General features: G+C 35.8%; 1 protein-coding gene across 3 annotated transcripts in view; it reads right to left on the bottom strand.

Annotated features, from left to right (window-relative positions):
- The window catches only part of TRPC4 (transient receptor potential cation channel subfamily C member 4), a 171,653-nt gene that overhangs the window by 75,225 nt on the left and 73,139 nt on the right, over positions 1 to 23,289 (bottom strand). For 2 of the 3 annotated variants that reach the window (XM_082435554.1, XM_082435553.1), the window contains exon 3: positions 11,171 to 11,689. In XM_082435554.1, the coding sequence (XP_082291680.1) occupies positions 11,171 to 11,689 (519 nt within the window). Of the gene's footprint in view, positions 1 to 1,204; positions 9,080 to 11,170; positions 11,690 to 23,289 lie in introns of those variants that run through there. The other variant, XM_082435555.1, reaches the window with a different exon arrangement.

The following is a 23,289-nucleotide window of genomic DNA, read 5'->3' as shown; positions in this document are numbered from 1 at the left end:
ATAATTTGAAAAGAGACACACACCCCAATGTGCATAGCAGCAGTATTTACAATAGCCAGGACATGGAAGCAACCTAAATGTCCATTGGCAAAGGAATTGATAAGAAGATGTGGTACATATATACAATGGAATACTACTCAGCCATAAAAAAGAATGAAATCATGCCATTTGCAGCAACATGGATGGACCTAGCGATGATCATACTGACTGAAGTAAGTCAGACCGAGAAAGACAAATATCATGTGATATCACTTAGTGTGGAACCATAAAACGTGATACAAATGAACTTATTTACAAAATAGAAACAGACCCACAGACATAGAAAACAAATTTATGGTTACTAAAGGGGAAGGGGGAAGGTATAAATCAGGAGTCTGGGATTAGCAGATTCACACTACTATATATAAAATAAACAATAAGAACCTACCGTATAGCACAGGAAACTATATTTAATATCTTGTAATAACCTATAATGGAAAAGAATCTGAAAAAGAATATATAAAGAATACATATATAAAAGAATATATATGTATAACAGAATCACTTTGCTGTACCCCTGAAACTAACACAACATTGTAAATCAACTATACTCCAATTTTTAAAAATGAATCAGATGGACCTTAATTTAAAAAAATAGTAATGAAGGGATTCTCCATCCTCCATCCTCTTTTTGGCCTCCCTGCATCTGTACATGGTGTTTCTTCCCGTAATGACTTTTTGTAACTTCTCTGCCTGGATGACTCCTGGTTTTCCACGGAAACTCAATTAAGCCACTTTCTTCTTCAGGAAGCCTCCCCTAAAACCTTCAGACCAAATTAGGAGGCATTTTCCTGGGCTCCAGGAAGGCAGCTCTGCCACAGCCTCTAACCCACACTGTGACAGTTGTGTTAACCTTTCTTCCATCCCTAATAATCTGGTAGTTGTTTGAGGGCAAGGCATTTGTCTTTGATTTCAGCATCACCAGCAAGTAGCAAATAGTAAAGGCTCTCTTAAATAAGTGAGTGAAGGGGCTAATAAGGAAGGAGGACAGGGAGGGAAGGAGGAAAGAAAATGAGGAAAACATCATAAATGAGGAAGGTAGCATGTAAAACGTTAGTGCAATCTAGCTACAAAGGTATTTTTAGCTTACAGCCAGCACTTTCTGCTTGATTAAGTACTGCAGTACACACACACACACGCACACACACGGACTTCATTGTATTACCTAAGCGAGAATAAAATTCTAGGCTCTAGGACACTTCTGGAAGAAATCCAAACCTGGCCTAGGGCTTGCTGTCTTCTCATTTTGCTGTCCTCTGTCTCTGGCGTAGAACAGACACCCTGCACGCACATGTGGACTTGCACTTGGAGAGAGAAAGAGCAGCTCTTGGCCAGAGCTCCCTAAGCCCATCCACTAGGTTCCTCACATGTTTACTTAACAGCAGCTGCCAACAAGATTTCCAGCTCCCCCCATGCCCTCATATTAGAGGAGAATGTGGCAAAGGATGAAAAGTGGTTCTGGGCTGCGTGTTTCAGAGCCACCTGGGGGAAATCACTGAGCCCAGAGAATGCCATGGAGAAAAACAGCAATAGTGCCCCACATTTAAAACTGAAGTCGTGTTTTGGAATGAGGAAAAGCAGGCCTTCTTACAACATGCAGGGAGCTGGCAACGGGGCAGATGAAGGTAAAAACCATAAAGGAAACAGGTCTTAGTATTTTAGTATTTTTCTGTGGCAGCACAGGGCATGCCACTGAGTGCTCCCTAAAGCTGAAGGGGAAAAGGGAACGGAGTGTGTTCCCTTTGTGACTCAAAGAATAAAAATATGACCTTATGGGATTGCTTTCCCAGTTCTACATTACCTAGAAGCAATCTGTAAACACGCAGCTTTAGAATTCAGCTTCAGAATCATGAATCACCAAATTATAGCACAGGTATCATACATCCTAGAGGGTTTTACTGTATGTTTCTGTTTCCAAGAATTGAGACAAAAAACAACCCATCTTTATTGAGAAAAAATGTAAATATACCTCATATGGTCGAAGGAAAATGAGGGTAAGGAGAAGTTTAAAAGATCCCTCTTATTCCCGTAATTTATAAGGGATCTTGAGCAGGACTTTATGTTTCTGTTCCATAAAGTTCTAGAAGACAACCTATTGGGTTTTTGTATTTTCCAGGAAATGTGTGGGTTGGGATAAGCTGTTAAATCCATAATTTCAGAAAGTGGTGATTCTTAATTTTGTTTCGTGATGAGTGACAGAGAAGATATGAAACATTAAATAATGACCCAAATGAAAATAACCCTCAAATTTAAATGTGAATTTGGGGAAATTCCCTGGTGGTCCAGTGGTTAGGACTCCACGCTTCCACTGCAGGGGGCTCGGGTTCGATCCCTGGTCTTGGAACTAAGATCCTGCAAGATGCATGGCCCCCCCAAAATGTGAATTTTTTGCAAAAGGAACAAAAGAAATTGTTCTTCATCACTGACAAATGAAATGATCAGATCTGAATAATGAAAAAGAGCTGATATTATTGCTACCCTTGTTTGTCAATCATCATGGAGTCAGAAGCACCAGTTTTATACAGAAAAGTAATTCACTGGAGGACCAAGAGAAGGTTTCTAATTCACTGTGAAATTTTTCAAAGATACTATCATTAACCTAATGTTTTTTTAAAATTTTGTATTACACTGGACTATAGTTGATTTACAATGTTGTGCTAGTTTCAGGTGTATAGCAAAGTGATTCAGTTATACATATACATACATCTATTCTTTTCAAATTCTTTTCCCATTTAGGTTATTACAGAGTATTGAGCAGAGTTGCCTTTGCTATACAGTAGGTCCTTGTTGTCTATCTATTTTAAATATAGCAGTGTATACATGTCAATCCCAAACTAACCTAATGTCTTTAGTTTATGTCTGCGGCAAATGAAGGCTACATTGGAAAGAGTTGTTTATCCTGCTGACGCAACGCATTTTTATTAGGTGAACAGAAGAATATACCTCTTTAAAAATAAATTCCTGAATAGTTTCCTTTTTGTATTTATTAAAGCAGTATCAAATACAAGCTATGTTTTATATCTAACTTAAAGTTAAAAATTGCTATTTTATGTTTTGGAAGATATACATTTATCACACTCTAATCAGTGCAGTTTAAAAGGCTGAAGTTATACAATGTTGTGGACATATACAATTTCATATTTAATTCTGGAAGAAACAGAAACAATCACTTTCAGATATGAATTAGGAAAAGTGGTTTCATGTCATTAATTAGCTGTAAAGAAACTCATGGGGGTTGAATTCCGAGCTCTAAAATCCTAGTGTTAAATTAAATGCCTAATGACCTGTCATAGTTCTGTCGGCCGGGCTGACAAGTCCTGAACAGGCATTTGCTTCATCCATTATCCAGTGGCAGGTGCTGAAATGTTTGGTCCCCAGGAGGGGGCTGGGCTGAGGCCTTGGGAGCATTGATTGTGTTTTGCCTTTGCCTAGCAACAGCCGGTGTGGGCACTTGCTTGGAGGACAGAGAGGCAGGGCCCAGAAACTGGTCAATGAGTGTGCTCCGGAGAACAGAGGAACAGGAAAGTAAGCTAAAGAAATGCTGTTTTTTATCCCTTTTACAAGTCTCTTAATTATTTACGTCACTCAGTGTAGCCTCATGTATTAAAACCCTATCATATGTCTGGCATTTTTGATGAGCTCTGCTATGATAACAGTTCCTGATTCTGAGGTGTAGCATGTAGCAGTAAGGTTCAAAGGGCATACATAATCAACCACCTAAAATATACTTTAAAAATGCAAGGCAGAAGGACAAATTAAAATCAAGTGTGTAGTATATAATCTAAGTTACTTTTGAAAGCTGATAATGGAAGAATTAGAGCATGGACAACCCTAGGGTCTGAGATAAAGTTTATACATTATACATTTTTGATGAGAATGTCTTTTTAATATAAACAGTTTAGCATACTGATTATAACAATAGACTGTAAGAGGATAAACTTAAAATTTTTCCTATTAATTAATTAATTTATTTATTTTTAGCAGTGTGTATGTGTCAATCCCAAACTCCCAATTCAAAAGTGCAATTCAACCCACGAGGCCTAGATAAATATTCAGTACAAATATTAAAACATTTAATAATGAAGCCGCATTTGCTTCATAGCAAATGCACTTAGCTTTTTATACTGAGGGTCCATGAGGGTATAAGCAAAAACAATGATAATAACAGTAATAACTAAATATAATAGATAGCTCCTCTTCAATGGACAAATATACCAGGAAGTATGCCTAGATCTGGACTTGTATTGTCATGCTTCATCTTAACTACTGACCTATGAAGTAGGCAGTATTTTCCTATTTTAAAGGTGAGAAAACAAAAACTTAAAGGATAATTGGTCTAACACCACATACCTGATTAGGAGCAGAAAAGAGGATTATATCCATTTCACAGGCTTCATGTGTTTCATACGATATTTTATTTCAATGATACAGAGATGAGTTACTCGATACCAACAAAAAGACATCTTTCCAATAGTTCTCAGATGGCCAGAAATTTACCTGAAAGAAGGTGTGGCTACAGTATGCACACTCAGATGGAAAGTTTTTATTTCTCTATCACATGACAGGGGAATATTAATGTATGACCCCTTCTTCTCCATCTTTTCATTTCCTTAGGTCTACTTCACCTTTCTAAGTAGGATTTTTTTCCTACCTAAATCTTGAGTCTTACTTTGCAGATGATAGAGGAAATAAAGAAATGAAAGCCCTAAGAATCCTGTTACCAGCAAGATAGACCTTAAGAAGAGGGGAGGGCATCGGAGTCCGGGCAACTATAATAGGTGGGGTGGAGAGATGGGAAGAACTTGACAGGACCTCTGTGCTGTGCCACAAACGCAAGGACTTACTGAAAGTGAATTTCTGCATGTGGGGCTGAGACACTTGTTTCTAAAAGCTGCCCAGGTGCTTCTGATGATCAGTCACATTTGGTGACCACTGTCTTCTCTACTTGAGAAAGTCAAGGAAATCTAAAGAAGTTTTAATTCATGAGTTAAACTTCGATAGATAATTTCAAGGAGTACTCACTCAACCTTGACTGCACATGAGAATCATCTGGGTAGTTTTAAAAAAAATGCCACCACACTTCCAGGGGTTCTGGTGTAACTGTCCTGAGTGTTGGGATAGAAGCAGCAGTGCAGTGTTTAAAAAACCTCCCAGGCGATTCTACTGTGGTCCGGATGAAACCCATGACAATAGGCAAGCAATGTGAAACAGGGCAGAGGTCTTTTTATGTTAAGAGGCTCCTGGGTGGAAAGGCCCAATGGGGTAAAAGAGTACAATTGTATTATGAGTGTTTCCATTTGGCTGAAATGTGAACTATAAGTAGTGATGGTGAAAGATGAAATTGATGATTTAGGCAGACTTCATATAAAGCAGCGGTGACACTGGTACTTTACATGAGACAGTGAGAGAAACACTGCAATGCTTTACACAGAGCTCATATGCTCAGATTTATGATGACCAAACTGAGGGGTTCTCCAAGACTGTGGACTTTCAGTGCTATGCTGGAAAACTTACCCCTAGATTTACTTTTCCTAAACACAAAACAAAACAAAGACCCTTTAGTGGTGTGGTAGGCAATGGACTGAAGGAGGTAAGACTAAGGGCAAGGTGTTCAACTGGAGAAACAAAACGTGAGAACAAATAGGAAACAAAACAGCACTTGCAATAAAGCAGTGTTGCTGTCATAGCAAGAGAAACTAATGATTAATTTTGAGTTAGGAACTCAAAGGGAAGGCTTCCCAGAGAAAGTAGTATTTAAGAAGAGATCTGAAAAACATGAATGTTTTCAAAACAGTTCAAAACAGAGAAGAGAGAAAAAAGGGAGGAACATGGTAAATAATATCAAATCGAATTCAAATAACCCAGTATGTGTTAAGTAAAGTAAACTAAGGCAAAGGCATCACCATATTTACTTATATGAATGACTCTCGAAGTTATTTCAGCAGAAAAATCTCAGTTATGGGGGGGAACACTGTATGCAGTACCTTTTCTCATTTTTCTCCCCAGAAGTGCTCTCTTTGCTATTCTTCTATTATAGTTATTTGATGTCCATGAGACAATATCTCCATAGTATGAGACATTTTTTCCCTCCAAATTATCCATACTCTTATGTGGAATTTAACAGACACAAGAAAATATGAAAGGTATATTTTAGACATCCTAGACTTGAATAAGAGTGGAAAAGGAAGAAAACAAAAGGTTCAAAGACAACCAATGGTTAACAAAGGTCAGCTCTTCGTGCCCCATTTGTAGCAAATGCAAAGCTCTTACATGGCTGCCACCAGAATCCAATGGATTTAAGAGGAGAGAGCCATTGTTTGCCAACACAATCCCAAGGTTCTGACATAACAGCTAGGAAGCAACATTATTATTGATTTCTCTGTGATATATTTTTTCTTTTTGGTGGAGATGGGCAATGGTACATCCTTGAGGGTTGGTAGCTGCAAATTAAAATATATGTATACATACAGATGCTATTTTTCCTCAACCACTACCAGAAGCATCAAATGGCATCTGACTACAGATCTCCAGAAGGAGAGTCCCATGTAGATTTCAGGTACATATGGAACATGAGTGGTATTTTTTATTTGTTTTTAATATGAAATTCAGCCAGTAGCAAGTTTGAATTTATACTGCCATTTATTGACTCTTTTCTAATGAAATTTGAATTAAAAAGATTTGGCATGATAAACTTATCAATAAAGAGTTTATAACATAACAAAACAAAGCTTATGAAATACCAGAAAGTTCAGCCCTATGAAGTTTTAAGAAAACAAATTTCTTTTGCTTCTGCCCCATTCATTATATCACTGCTCTCCCATTACCCAGCACTCTTCTGGTGCCTTGCCCTTTACCTCCCCTTCTCTCCTATCCAGGTGACCCCTGGTTGTATTAGAGTTTTTTATCCTCTGTGATTCTACTGACCCTGAATTCTACCCCCTATGTATCCTTTCTGACAGGAGGTTTGTTTCTTGATTCCACAACAAGGAGTTTTGAATAAATCAAGAAACATAAAACCACAAATCTTGAGAGCTTTAAAGAGCTGTGTTATGGAATATTTGGAATCAATACAATGCATCATGCTATTGAAGGCATCTGATTGACATGAATCTCTTCATATTTCTCTCATTGCTCCAGGATGGGATAAAAAGGTATGAGTACAGGGCTCTCCAAATGTTGATTTATCTACTTCTTCTTTAACAATTTCCTTAATTTCTAAGAGAGAACCCAGATTAGTACCAAAGTTTAAAGTTAATGTTGCAAAATGGTTGACATACCTTCATGAAAGGGAAAGTAAATTTAAAAGAACATATACTGTTTCCTATGTAGAGATTATTTCTTTCACTTTAATTTGAAGAGCTATACGGGGAGTGACTACAGTCTTTTCACAAAAAATAATGTATTTCATTGCTTTCCATTATTAACCTAAACACTGCAAATTAATCAGGCAAAGAAACATGCAGGGAGCCTTCCAGAACTAAGAAATTCTGTAACTTCATTCAAGTGCATTCATATTGAGCATATTGAGACCAATTCACATAGAGCATCTTTTCTCTATCAAGTACTGAGGTAGGACTGGTGAATGAGACAGATGTGTTCCTGACATTCACAGCCTAGAGAAGGCAAGTGAAATATAGCAGTACAATGCGATCTAGAATGTGCATAATGAAGGCATTTATCCCAGAGACTGTATGGAGGGGGATTGCTTCATGGAATCTCCCTGGGGGAGCAGAGACCTGAGATGAACTTTAAAGACTGAGTAGGACTCAGCCATGTGAAGATGAACGGGAAGGTATTCCAAAAATGTAAGAGATGGACCAAAGACAAACCTCAATCTTTTGTAGACTGAAATAAGGAAAACTTGTGGTTAAATGGTAACAAGGCAAGACATTTATGTTAAAGCAGAGTTTCATTTAAGACACATTATCCTACTAGAAGATCTTAAATATTTTGAAATCAATAATTTCTGAATAATTCAGGAATATGTTTCATAAAACACAACTTAGGATTTCAAAGAATTTATATGAAAGTAAAACCTTATTCTCGATTTTATAATGCTATTAGCCATCCAACATTACTTTGCTCTGGAAAAACTGTCAACTCCAGGGAAATATGCTCTTTAATATTGAATGAAAGATACTCCAGAACAACTCTGTAAGAATTTTAATTTTTTTCTCCAATGTAATCGCAAAAGATTAAAATAGAAAATGCAAAGGCAGGGTCTTTTAAAAATGTATATTTTCAAAGACATTACTAATTCTTATTTTCTTATTACATGTTATATATTTTTAGCCTTCCTTCACCCTGCTGCAATGTTAGGTTCTATCACCTTCCAATTCCAAAACTTCATATGAGCAAAAAGTATAAGCATCTTGAAAGAAGTGTTAGAAATTATCAAATGCTTTCTATTGCTTTGCTTCTGACATATTTAGCTAGGGACTAAATTTGTGGCTTCTGTTCAATAGGCTTTGAAGTTGAGTTCACTTTGTATATTCCTAAAATATACAAAAGAACCTAAGCAAAGAAAAAAATGTTCAGTAGGAATGAACATTTTTCGTGGCTCAAGAACAAAACAGAGAACAATGTATATGTAATGCTTTATCAGTTCTAATGCATGCAATTACTTGTAAGTTTCTTTCTTTTTTGTGTGTGTGTGTATGATCCTTTTAATGTGTTGCTGGATTCTGTCTGCTAGTATTTTGTTGAGGATTTTTGCATCTATATTCATCAGTGATATTGGTCTGTAATTTTCTTTTTTTGTAATATCTTTGTCTGGTTTTGGTATCAGGGTGATGGTGGCCTCATAGAATGAGTTTGGGAATGTTCCTTCCTCTGCAATTTTTTGGAAGAGTTTGAGAAGGATGGGTGTTAGCTCTTCTCTAAATGTTTGATGGAATTCACCTGTGAAGCCATCTGGTCCTGGACTTTTGTTTGTTGGAAGATTTTTAATCACAGTTTCAACTTCATTACTTGTGATTGGTCTGTTCATATTTTCTATTTCTTCCTGGTTCAGTCTTGGAAGGTTATACCTTTCTAAGAATCTGTCCATTTCTTCCAGGTTGTCCATTTTATTGGCATAGTGTTGCTTGTAGTGGTCTCTTAGGATGCTTTGTATTTCTGCAGTGTCTGTTGTACCTTCTCCTTTTTCATTTCTAATTTTATTGATTTGAGTCCTCTCCCTCTTTTTCTTGATGAGTCTGGCTAATGGTTTATCCATTTTGTTTATCTTCTCAAAGAACCAGCTTTTAGTTTTATTGATCTTTGCTATTGTTTTCTTTGTTTCTATTTCATTTATTTCTTCTCTGATCTTTATGATTTCTTTCCTTCTGCTAACTTTGGGTTTTGTTTGTTCTTCTTTCTCTAGTTCTTTCAGGTGTAAGGTTAGATTGTTTATTTGAGATTTTTCTTGTTTCTTGAGGTAGGCTTGTATAGCTATAATCTTCCCTCTTAGAACTGCTTTTGCTGCATCCCATAGGTTTTGGATTGTCTTGTTTTCATTGTCATTTGTCTCTAGGTATTTTTTGATTGCCTCTTTGATTTCTTCAGTGATCTCTTGGTTATTTAGTAACGTATTGTTTAGCCTCCATATATTTGTGTTTTTTACATTTTTCTCCCTGTAATTCATTTCTAATCTCATAGCGTTGTGGTCAGAAAAGATGCTTGATATGATTTCAATTTTCTTAAATTTACTGAGGTTTGGTTTGTGACCCAAGATGTGATCTATCCTGGAGAATGTTCTGTGTGCACTTGATAAGAAAGTGTAATCTGCTGTTTTTGGATGGAATGTCCTATAAATATCAATTAAATCTATCTGGTGTATTTGTAAGTTTCACATTTAGTGTTTTACAATCTTTAATCAAGTGAAATTTTTCATCAATTTCTTCTAGTTTCATATTAAAATTATTCTAGTCCCTTAAAAAAAAAAGAGCCCTGAGTCCTAAACACGATACCCTAAAAAAGTGAGTTGATACTAGTACATGTGATTTCAGAATCAGTGGGAATGCACAGGAAAGAAGCTGTTTCCTTTGTTGTTCAGGGAAAAGATTGTTAATTACTTTTAGGCTCCTATGACAACTGGCCAAAGAACTACAGGAAAAACTCAAAGAAGCAAATTCAGGTATCTTCAATCTTAAGTATTTAGTAAGTAGCAATAGATAAAGCAGCCAGTGCTAATGTAGAATATTTAGGGCCAAGTTAAAAAAAAAAAAATGAATACATTTTTTTCAGAAGTTTCTTTTTCTCTTTCTTTTTCATCTTATATTACATACATGGTTTTTTCCAACTTTTGTTCTAGAACAATTACTATAATTCACCAATGAAAAGAAAACCAATATTTTCTGGAGGTAGAAGTAAATAGATTTTTGAGAACTTACTCAAAATCAGTGATGGCAGCAAAAAACAATTACACTAGGTGATAAGTGTAATAGACCTGAATTTTCCTTATTTAATATTCAAATCCATGGAACTCTAATGAAAAATGTATTACTCTTGTGCAATTTGCAATTGACTTCTTAACTTCTCATTCCTGACAAATCAAGAAACTAAGCCAGACATGAAGGAAGTTTTAGTATTTTCATCTGCTGTTGGACTAAAGGCTTTCCTTTATTAATAGCTTCTAATAATGTATTTTATTAGGATCGTACCTTATAATTTACTAAGAGCCTTCACACACATCCACTCATTTTACACTCCCTACAAATCTGTGAGTAAGATATTTTATATGTATAAAGAAATATATATATATAATCAAATATAAATATTAAGTCCATTAAGCAGATGAGAAAACCAAAACTCAAAGAGATCTGTGTGACCCTCTAAAGTAGCAAAACTTATAAATGGCAGAACTAGACCTCTTAGTGCAGAGATTCTAAAATTCATTAGTTTTACCATCACACACCATTAAATGTGTACATTTTAACACAGATGTCAAAAACCATCACTAATTATTAACCTACTTACCGCCACTCTTCAATGTGTTTCATCATCAGTAATCTGGCAAACAATAAATATCATCCACTTACAGTTAAACAGAAAATGCTTTAAACCCCCAACCTAATTTTGGAGTACCAATTTCCCTCACTGCCATTTAAATTCTGTGGCATTTTGATGGATAAAGTCTGGCAGAACTCACCTCTTTCTGACGGTACTTAATGGCCAATTTGAGTCTCGCGAGATCATTTCCACTTTGTTCTTCTAGAAGACTGTTGTCATCGCGGTAATTAAGAATGATTTCCAGCTCGCGGGAACTTCTTGTCTGATCCAGTAGGTCCTTAGCAAATTGTTTGCACTGTCGTGACAGCTCCTCGTACTCTGACTTGAATTCATTTTCCACCTTACTCAGTTCCTGGAGCTCCCAACTTAACTGAAAGGCTGTGAGAAAAGGGTCTTCACTGGACAGGGCGATGAGAGAGGGGCTGGCCAGGGCCTTGTAGATGTTGAGTCTGGAGCGGGAGTGGCGGAGACTGTCCACATCCGAGCTGGACACGCATTCGACGCAGTTGCAGCGGACCTCGTGGGGTCTGGGCACCGAGACGCCTTTCTGAACCAAAAGTTTTATTATCTCGTAATTATTTGTATGGGCTGCCAAAATGATGGGTGTAATGTCCGGAGTGAATTCAGAGAACTGCTTATCAAGGAGTATGGGAGGCACCTAGAAAGAAGAAAGCAGAGGTCGTGAGTAGTAACGCATTTGCTCAAGTGAATTTAAACAACGCGCTATAGCAGTGTTGAACAAGATTCGTAAGTCTTTTGCCAGGCTTTTTTTTTTTTTTTGCAGGAGAGCTAGGGCTTTTTTCTCCTCAAAAGACAATAGGAAATTAAACAAAAAATAGCTCTGCAATAGAATGACACATTATTCTTTGTTTAATCTGAATTGTGACATTTCATGATATCTTAAACTCAGTGCCTATGGAAACTCTTGATAAAAGACTTTCTTGCTCCCAACTTATTTTCTGGTTGACAGTCTTTGCTTTTCTTTCCCAGTGATATGGGCTCCCTAAATAATAAGAAAGACGCTACAAAATAGTTAATGATTTGTTTTAAACCCAAGATCTTCCTCTGCAATAGAAGGTTTTAAATTCTTCAGTCAGGTTTTTTGCTTGTTTGTTTGTGCTTTATCTTCTGCAGTCCTAAGACCCACCCTGCGATTACAGGTGGCAGCAGAACGCAGGAGTGCTAGCCCCTCTGCTTTCCGTTTTCATCCATTCCTTTATGGAGTATTTTCCAGATGACACGAGGTGCCCCATTCTAACATCGCTGTTATTAGAAATAAATGCTTTCTGTGGAAGAACCTTAAAAACATCATGCTAAGTGAAAGAAGCCAGTCACAAAAGGTCACATATTGTATGATTCCATTTTTATAAAATATCCAAATAGGCAAATCTGTATATGGAGAAAGTAGTGATTGCCTAGGCTTGGGGGCAGTGGAAGGGATGGAAGGTGACTGCTAAAGGATACAAAGTTTGTTTTGAGAATGAGAAAAATGTTCTAATATTGTAGTTATGGTTGCACAACCCTGTGAATATACTAAAAATCACCGAATAGTATACTTTAAGTGGGTGAATGTTATGGTATGTGAATTATATCGCAATAAAGCTATTAAAAAAGAAAAAAATAAGAAAGAATTGCTTCCCAATGAATCAGGTCACCAATGCACTTATCAATAATTTCCTTTGGGTTATACTCTAGGAATGGTAATGACAAAAATAATTTAATAAGCACTATTTAGTAGGCCTAAAGCACATCCACCTTCACTATTCATTATTTACATTTTATAGACATGGTATCTTGGTGAGTAAGTGGGAATCCTGCTATTTGAACCTAGGTCCATCTGTCTGACACCCAGGCCTGTACGTACTGCACTACACCCTGCTGCTTTACAATTTTTGGTTTAGTATTTCTTCCTGCTGGTGCAAAGTCATAGAGGCCTCTATGAAAATAAATGTTACATAAGGACAAGTTAAACAGGCATGGCAGAAAAAGTGATGACATGTCACATTAAAATATGCTGCTGGTTAAATATGATTAAAACCACAAAAGGATCAAAAGAAAACAACTATGTAGAGAAAAACGAAGGTCATATGAAACTTCAGTAGCACTACTTTTAAGTAGAGGTGTAATCTTTATATGAGAATAATTAAACTCACATGCTTTTAGTTCATCTGGCCATTTTGAATATCCATTTATTTCATAAGACACACTATATATATATATATATATATATATACATATTTTTAACATATTTAATATTTTATTTAATTTTTTAGAAGACAATTTACGAATTTCCCCCACCCCTTCCTTTAAGTTAGTGTGACAGCTTTCCATAATAAATGACTTAAAGGAAAGTTTGGTCAAGAATGGAATGAAATAGCAAACAAAACTCAAAAAAGCCCCAAATCACTACTGCTTTTTAAAAAAACCCATCACTTTCACCAGTTATATTCAAACAAAACACACAAACTATATATACTTATCAGAGAGTAGTCTGCTGGGACTCTGGCAGATCAGCCCAGCAGGCACACGTGATTGTTTATCCAGGTCCCAGAGGGTAAGCATTGCATTGAAAAATAACAATAAAACAAAAACACTTAAACAATTGCCTGTTATTTAGTGCTAATTACACACCTGAATCAATTATTACATGGAGTCTGAAAATTGGGGGTTTTCTTATTCTTCCATCACTTCTAAGTTTAGTAATCGGCATTCTTCTGTATGTACAATTTGCTCTCTTCTCCTCTTAATTATTGAGTATTACTCATGAACCCATGGATTCTTCCTTTATTTTATTCAATATATTTTGATTCATTGCAATAATTATTTATTTTGAACTTGTTATTGAGGTAGAGCATACATACATACAGTAAAATGCACAGAGATCAGTGTACAGCTAGAAACCTTTTTTAAAATGTGAACACACCTGTGTGACAAGACACAGACAAAAATCTAGATGAGGGCTTCCCTGGTGGTGCAGTGGTTAAGAATCTGCCTGCCAATGCAGGGGGCACGGGTTTGAGCCCTGGTCCGGGAAGATCCCACATGCCGCAGAACAACTAAGCCCGTGAGCCACAACTACTGAGCCTGTGCTCTAGAGCCCATGAGCCACAACTACTGAAGCCTGTGTGCTTAGAGCCGGTGCTCCACAACAAGAGAAGCCACTGCAATGAGAGGAAGCCCATGCACCGCAACGAAGGGTAGCTCCGCTCGCTGCAACTAGAGAAAGACCACGCGCAGCAACGAAGACCCAATGCAGCCAAAAATAAAATAAATAAATTCATAAAAAAAAAAATCTAGAAGAGTGCCTGCACCCCAGGGACCTCCCTCTTGTCACCTCCCAGTCATTCCATTTTGTAATCACAAATCTAACTGCTATCACCACAGATTACTTTCACATACTTTTAAACTTTATATAAACAAATTAAAGTATGTACTTTTTATGTCTAGCTTTCTCCGTTCCACATTAGCTCTTTGAAATATATTCATATTGTTAGTAGCAACCGTTTTTGTTACTTCAATTCTGCATATTTTGATTTATGAATACAGCACAATTTATTTACCATTCTATTTTTGATGATATTTGTGTGGTTTCCAGTTTGTGGCTATTCAGAATATTGCTCCTATGCACATTTTTGTCCATGTCTGTTGGTCTTCTATCTAGCAATGGAATTTCTGGGTCAAACAATTTTCTTAAGCAGTGATACCAATTTTCATGCCCACCACAAATTATACTTGGTATTCCCAGTTATTTATCGATCAATCTATCTATCCATCTATTAATTACACCATTCAACTCGTTAAGCAATCATTTTGAATTGGATTATTTATTATTATCAGGGCTGGGTATTGAATTTGTCTAAGGCCTTTTATGCTTCTCTGAGGATAATCAAAATTATTCTCCTTAGTCCTAAAAATATGGTGCATGTGCACACAAACCCACACACCTGCATACACACACACACGGTATAATACTATGCAAATGGTTTTAGCATACAAAATTAGTAAATTCCCTAAGGAGAGTATGAATAAAGCAAAAGGGAAATGAATTTAGAGAAGACATTATTTTTACTTGGTAGAATTAGAAAAGGATTTTAGGAGGAATTTAAACTTAAGATTGGTTGGAACTAGCAATGTTGAAAAGTTACAGGAAAATGACAACAACAAGAAGAAAATAAGGAAGATAGATTCATAGCACATACTTTTTTTAGAGTATGGGATAAATCATATAGAGATAAATAATCATAAAATGCCTCAGTGTAGATCAGGGCAAGATGAGGGAAGGTTTTGAATCGCATTATTTTGTAGACATTGGTGGAGTCATAGAAGAATTGAACCAGGAGAGTGATGGAGTAATTCCAAAGTATTAACATCACGCTAGCATATTTTGATTGTTGAATTGAGAAGTAGATGGGTAGAGGCAGATAACGGAGCCTGGTAACGAGTGCAGTCTGAACTAGGGTTGTAGCAATGGAAAAGGAGAGGCTGTGCATGTGACCCATCAAGCGGTGCTGGGGGTGTGAGGGAGAGCAAGCATGGCATAGAACAATTCGAAGCAAAGGTATCAGAAAACAAGAGGGGTCTAGGCCAGATGCCCTGAGATACCTTCCAGTTCAGATTTCACTTTCTTTAATGTCTACTTTTCTGGGAGGGAAAGCTGGTCAACAGAACTAAACAATTCAAAGTTCCATTACAGAATGGCCATGTGCTAATGGCACATTTGCAAAATCTTGCCCTGAAAGGGGACTTTCAGAGAAGTCCTAAATCAAGTAAGGGCCAATGACCTTTCCCCTCTCTTCTGTCTGTTAGCTGGCTATGAATAACAATTGATAAAAGGCCACTTCTTACTGACTTCATTGGAAAATGAGAGTGCCTGTTGCCTTGGAAGATGGTGATATTGAAGACAGGAAGAGGGCAGCAAGCTGAGAGACTGCTGTTTGCTGAGCTCCTGCAGCTGAGAAATTTATCCGTTGAGTAGCCACTTTGCTATCTACTAAATACTCAGAAATTTAAAGGAGTCTACAATATAAGGCATTTGATCTCAGAAACATTTAGAAAATGCAGAAAATGGGCTTGCTCCCTCTTTTTCATGCTTCATTCACCAGTCTATTTTCTGTCTCCATCCTGTGCTTCGCTTTATTCAATATCTTCTATATGCAACTCTCCCTCTTTCCTTTTGTGGTGCCAACGTTACAAGTGAAAAGCATATTTTTCTAACATTCAAATAAATAAATAGGTGACTAGAAGTGCTTGGTAGCTATTACCTAAAAATGGTTTTGATAGAAATATTGTATTTTTCCAAATTTTTCAAATTTGCCATTTGGCATATTTAAGGACAGATATGAAGATCATGAGGATAAACCTGTAGATAAAAATCACACTATGCTTGACTTATTTTAGCTGAAGTAAACTCTACAAACATAAAAACACTACACCCAGGCAAACATACATGCATGAAAATATATACTCACATACTCGTAAACAAACAACACACTTCACCATTTAACAAATTCCAACTGATTGAATTATACAGTTGACCCAGTAATCTACAGCTAAGTAGAAGAGGCAGTTAAAAGAGGATCTGGAAACCAAATTCACGTCCCTGTTTCTTATGTTGCATAGCTGGAAGTTTGCTCTGGCTTTTCTTCTGTCTAAGATTTATGAATGAGTATTTGTTCAACGTCTTTTTTCTCAACCTTATCATAACATTAGTTACATTATTAACCGAATCGCTTTCCTGTCACATAGCATTCAGAATGACTGACCTACACATAAGCTAATTAACACCCATTAATCAGTTTAAGTGATTAACTCTTAACCCATAAACTGATAGCTTTTCTCAAATTCAGCCAAATGCTTTACCTTGAAATGACTCGGCACCAGTCTGAGGCATATGTGACATTTTACCCAAACATAGAAATGTCTCTTTGTGACTAACATATACATTTTTGAACTATTAATGCTGAAGTATACATTTCTAGGAGAGAAATTCATCCTGGAGTGACATTCAACCAATTTAAAAGAATTCATTCCCTTGCATTCAGCATTTATTAAACTGGGTTGTATAAACTGCATAAAAGAAATTTACTTATATAATATTATTTGATGTATCCTAAATTATTAAGACTAAATAGATCCATATTCTAATCTGGCTGTACTCAATTAGTTATATTATCTTGTGAAAGTCCCTTAATATTTCTGTTATATGAAAGAGGTTATCCCCTGTAACATGAAATTTCTATGACTCAAAAACTATTTTTATACTCCAGTTGATAGCACAGTAATTGAAAATTTATGAGAATTCTTTTTCAAGTACTTCAATAAAAATTTGTTAAAATCTTTAGTTTCATCTTGCTTTTTAACTTTAATGTTTTTATATAATGTATTGAAACCTACATTTTTTGAAACTCAGGTTTATGAATATCAAATTTACCTCTCTCAGTCACCCAGACTGCCTTCTAATTCAAACCAACATAAGGGAGCTTCAACTTAGAGTTATATTTAAAAATTAATTTAACATCAGTTATTTAGAACTTGAAATTTTCATAAACATGCACGTACACACACATACATATATACTCATACATGAACTTGCACAAAAATCCAAAATATGGGGAAAATACAATATTATGTTCTGAATAGGAAGACCTAATATCTTAATTATATCGATTGTCTCAAAATAAATATGTGCATTTTATTCCGAATCTTTTTTACTTATGTTGTTTTGTTTATAACTTGATAAAACTATTTTATTACTTAATATGGAGGAATATATAACCAAGAGTTTCAAAAATTATGATATGAAGGCTATGATCCAAGAAAATATAGCAAGAAATACGGGATCAGTTGAATAGAATTTTGACCAGAATTACTTCTTTTTTTTTTTTTTTAATCTATTTATTTATTTATTTTTGGCTGCGTTGGGTCTTAGTTGCTGCACGCGGGCTTTCTCTAGTTATGGCGAGCAGGGGCTACTCTTCGTTGTGGTGCGCGGGCTTCTCATTGCAGTGGCTTATCTTGTTGTGGAGCACAGGTTCTAGAGCACAGGCTCAGTAGTTGTGGTGCACAGGCTTAGTTGCTCCGCGGCATGTGGGATCTTACCCGACCAGGGCTCGAACCCATGTCCCCTGCATTGGCAGGCGGATTCTTAACCACTGCGCCACGAGGGAAGTCCCCAGAATTACTTCTTATTTTATATGGGAACTTGATATGTGAAAAAGTAAAATTTCTATTCAATTGGAAAAAGTGGTTCATTTATTGAAACAATTTTCTACCCCAAACAAGCAAAATTAGTGTGTATCTCATTTCATAACAATGAATTTGAGACGGAGTAAATATTTAAATGTAAAAACAAAAAGCAACACAAGTTTAGAAAAAGAATTTTAAAAAATAGTTGTATAGTCCAAGGGTTGGGGAGAACTCTTAAAGCAAGATTGGAAACACAGAATATGGAAAACTACATATTTGGTTTTACAGTTCTCAAGTAGAATGACCCAAGATTTTCACAGAAGAAAATCAAAACGAAATGAATGAACAAACATAACAAAACAGAAACAGAGTCACAGATACAGAAAGTATGAACAAGTGGTTGCCAGAGACAAGGGGGTCGGGGGTGAGTGGAATTGGTGAGGGAAATTGAGAGGCACAAATGTAATATAAGTTATGAAATAAATGAATCACGGGGGTGAAATGTACAGCATAGGGAATACAGTCAATAATAATGTAATAGCTTTGTATGGTGACAGATGGTAACTAGACTTATCATGGTCATCATTTTATAATGTTAGAAACATCCAGTCACTATGTTGTGAACCAAGAACTAACATACGGCTGTAGGTCAATTATACTTAAAAACAAACAAAAACCAACAACAAACCTATGGAAAAAGAGATCAGATTTCTTGTTACCAGAGGTAGGGGTTAGGGGGAGGGGGAAATAGATGAAGGCAGTCAAAAGGTACAACCTTCCAGTTACAAGATAAATAAGTACTAGCGATGTAATGTACGACATGGTAAATATAATTGTCACTGTTGCATGTTATATATGAAAGTTGTTAAGAGAGTAAATCCTAAGAACTGTCATCACAAGGAAGAATATTTTCTTCTTTTATTTTGTGTCTGTATGAGATGATGGATTGTGATCATCATTTCACGATTATGTAAGTCAAATAATTATGCTAAACATTATCATAAACGTATATGGTGCTGTATGTAAATTTTATCTCAATAAAACTGGAAGGAAAAAAAAGGTCAGAAACATGAATGATCTCTCTCATTAATAGACAGGGAAAGGAAATATAAAATAATAATGAACTACAATTATTTTCCCAAATTTAAGGAGCTGATGCACCCACATTCATCAAAAGCAAGACGAATGCAAATTATAGCAGCCTTGCTGGAAAATTTCTGGCACTTACATAAATTCTAAGCACCATAGTGTTAGTTAGGGAACCCTTCCTACAGAAAATCAGGCACCTTGAGACTATGTATTTATTTCATCATTGTTTGTCATGATAGAAACTTGGGTATCACCTGAATGTTTTTCGAAAGAGAAAGGTTGAACAAACTGTGGAATATCTCCACATGAAATATTATGATGCTATTGAATATTTGAACTTGAATGCATGCTGTATGTATCAATTTGGAGGGTTGCCCCTGAGGTCTCATTTTGCCCTGTTGGAGAGTTGTAGCGTAGGTATTTACATAAAGGCTCCTTATTTTAGGTTCTTTAAACATTAGTTAACTTTATATCAGAGACTGTCCTTGGTATTACCTAATTATTTATTAACTACTTTATTTGATAAACAAAGACCTCTATAATCATGTCCCACCCTGTGTATTCAAACCTGAATTGTACTCCACCCTGAGAGGCATCCCATGGCCCAATCATTTCAGTGTCAAACTTTCCATTCATAGTTTTCTTGTTGACTTCTGCCTATTCCCTCCCACTTATCAAATTCTACCAAACCTTCAAGACCCAACTCAAACCTTATGATTTCTATGATGCCCTTTAGTAAAATTGAACTGTCATTAACCTGGCATTTTTTTCTTTAAATGGAGGCAGGGGAAAGGGAAAGTATTGTTATTAGCTTTTTACAAGAAGAGATAAATATCAATTTTTTAAAAGAGGAGTTTGTAAAAAAATAAAATAAAATAAAAAGAGGAGTTTGTGGGAAAGGTGAAGAATGAGAGTGCAGATTATGCAATTTATGATTCTCTTATCTCCTTTAAGTGCTCTCATACAAACTATTTATAATAACTTTACCCAGGCTTTGGTCAGTGATACATCCAGTATATAAATATAAATAATGTAACATTAATAACTATTTCTACTTTTTTAAAGTTAATATTCATTTTAAATTGCATTGGTTATATATTTTTATGGTAAGCCTATTTCAAGTCTACTTTGAATTCAAAATACCAGCAAATAGATATAGTTTGTATTGATTTGAATAGGTGTAGGACGCACATAGTGAATATACTTCTACAATAACTTGGATAATAGATTTATTTTAGAACTATGAAGCACACTTGAACCAAATGAACAAGGATCTGGCAAAAATCATTTCAACTCGGTGATACTGTTAATACAAATATGCTTGGAGTCTGATTACAGTGACACAAGTAACAACTAACATGTATGAAGCACTTGTCATGTGCCATGCCCCGTGCTAGGAGCTTTTCATGCCACATCTTAGTTAATCTTCAAAGTCATTTTTGGAATTAGATGTTACTGTAATCCTCTTTTGACAAATAGAATAGGCCTTTGAGAAGTGCAATAGTTTGCCCATGGTCACACAGAAATCCATGCAGCTTGACTCCTGGGTCTAAATCCGTCGTCAGTAAACTGTATGTGTTGTAAGTAAGGCAGCTGTGAGGTCCTGGAAATAGCTCAGGCATCAAGAGTGAGCATTACATCCTGCCTCAACCATTTTCAGTTGTGTGAGAATGACAAAGCCAGTTAACTTCTCCACATTTCCAGTTTCCCATTTTGAAATCTGGACATTTATTCAAGATATTTCTCCTTGTGGAATAAGACCTGGAGAAACATATATCAAAGGCTTCTCAAAGTTAATACTCATAGGGCTGCAGTGAAAATTTCATGTTTCAGGGCAACATGAAAGCATGTGTGGTATCTACAAATCACTAAATAACAGGGACTTGTGTTATGTGACAAGCCTAAGATTGTTAGGAGAAAGAGCATAAAACAGTCTTGTTCAGTTTTGCCAGACTGATTTGTTTCTCCTCACATAAACACAATCCCAATTATAGTGCTTGATTCATCTGAAAAGTAGAACAATTATTTCCTGGTGGGCCAGTTTCGTCAGTGTAGATGTCAAAGCTTGGAACGTGTACTTTCCATGACTGAAAATTTAAACTGTGTATCTCCTAAAATGGCATAGACTCTGTTGTATACTGCTATAGATATACCATAAATAATAGCTATTAAATATCATTTGCATCTTGGATAAAGAACTGGAGAAATCTATTTCGACTCCTAGGGCGACATCAAACAAATAGCAACTTTAAATCACCACCAGCTTTGGCTAGGTTTAATCACTAAAATAATGAGAAGATTGCTATCACTGACTCCCAGATCATTTAGTTCACAGACATCACTTTTATTTTTAAAACTCTCTCTCTCTTTATATCTGTTACATTGAAGGAGAATCTATTAAATGATATCCAAGTGAAATCTTTTATTGGTAGAGAACGTAACTCAACGGGCCAAGTGTATACTTAATTTTATAAGAATTACACAAATTCTCATCAGATATTCTCATTTTAATTTCACTTGACAGAGTTTATCACCGTCTCTTTTTTTTGAAAGTCACCAGTCCTTTGACTTCCATAACTGGGTAGTGTGTTGGCTCAAATCCTGGCTGTCCCACTAATGGTTTGTAGCTTTGGAAACATTATTTAACCCCCTAAACTTCAATTTTCTCATCTATAAAATGGAGATTATTATAGTCTTCACCTCATAGGGTTTTTTTAAGGATTCAAAAAGTAATACAGAATAATAATTAATATGAAAGTGTTTTGTATCAGTACATAGTGTTTGATAAAACAAAATCTAGTGTAATTACTATAATTATCATCATCACTATTATCATCATTTTCTCTGGTTGCTTTTTCTCAGTCTCATTCACTGGGGACCCTTCTATTCATTCCTTGAACACTGTTTCTTTAGGGATCAGACTTAGGCCCAGTGTTCTTCCCATTCGGCATACATGCACCCCCTGAAGGTTGGCTGTTCTCATGTTAATTATAGTCTATATGTGCCAATTTTTATTCTTCCAGCCTCCAGCCATTCAATAATACTTTGGGGCACCCATATTATGCCAGTCACTCTTCAAAGTTTGGGGAATACAGCAGTGAACAGAACAGACAAAATCCTCGCCTTTATTCTAATTGCATTCTAGAAAGAGAGGGGAGGGAAAGACACAACATGAATGAACAAGTGGATGCATAAATCAATGAATGAAGAAATCTCAAACGGTAAAGGCCATGGAGAAAAGTACGTTGGAGTAAGAGGAAATAAAGAGTGTCAGAGGCAAGGAGAGGCTGCTGCCCTATATAGGGTGACAGGGAAGTCTTACTGCTATGATGACATTTGAATAGAAGGCTGAGGAAATTCAGAGAGCGAGCTAAGCTTACATCTAAGGGCAGAGCATTCCTGGAAGAGAGAACAGCAAGTGCGAAGATCCTGAAGCATGAGTATGATTAGAGTATTTGGCCAGTTTAATGGAAGGACAGTTTTCTAGATTAATGTTTCATGCCATGACTTGCATAAACTTTCTAATTAATTATAATAATACGCAGATTACATTTTGGTTTTATGTAGACAAATTATCTGAATATGCTTTTTATTTCTTCTAGTCTTTATATCTTTTATTTTTACTTCTTTTTTGATTATTCAAAATAGAACCTCCAGTAGAGTGTTGTATGGAAGAACAATATTGAGAATCTTTATTTTGTTATTGATAGTAACATGAATGTTTTTAATATTTCACTATTCAGAATAATATAAGATGTAGGTTTTGGGTAGACTCAATCAAGTTAAGGAAAGTTTTTTGTCTATTTCATTCTTGGTTTGCTTAGTTGGTTTTTTTTTTTTTTTCTTAACATGCAAGGATAAACATTTTATCAAATGCTTTATTTTTTTGGCATCTAGTGAGATAATCATACATTTCCTTCTCCTTTACCTGTCAAAGTAACGAATTACATTAATAGATTTTTCTAATAATTGCTTTAGATTTTG

Source organism: Balaenoptera physalus (genome assembly GCF_965194825.1).
Source record: "Balaenoptera physalus genome assembly, chromosome: 18".
Classification (NCBI taxonomy): domain Eukaryota; kingdom Metazoa; phylum Chordata; class Mammalia; order Artiodactyla; family Balaenopteridae; genus Balaenoptera; species Balaenoptera physalus.
Note: the sequence above shows the minus strand (reverse complement) of the source record. Positions and strands in the feature narration are given on the sequence as shown.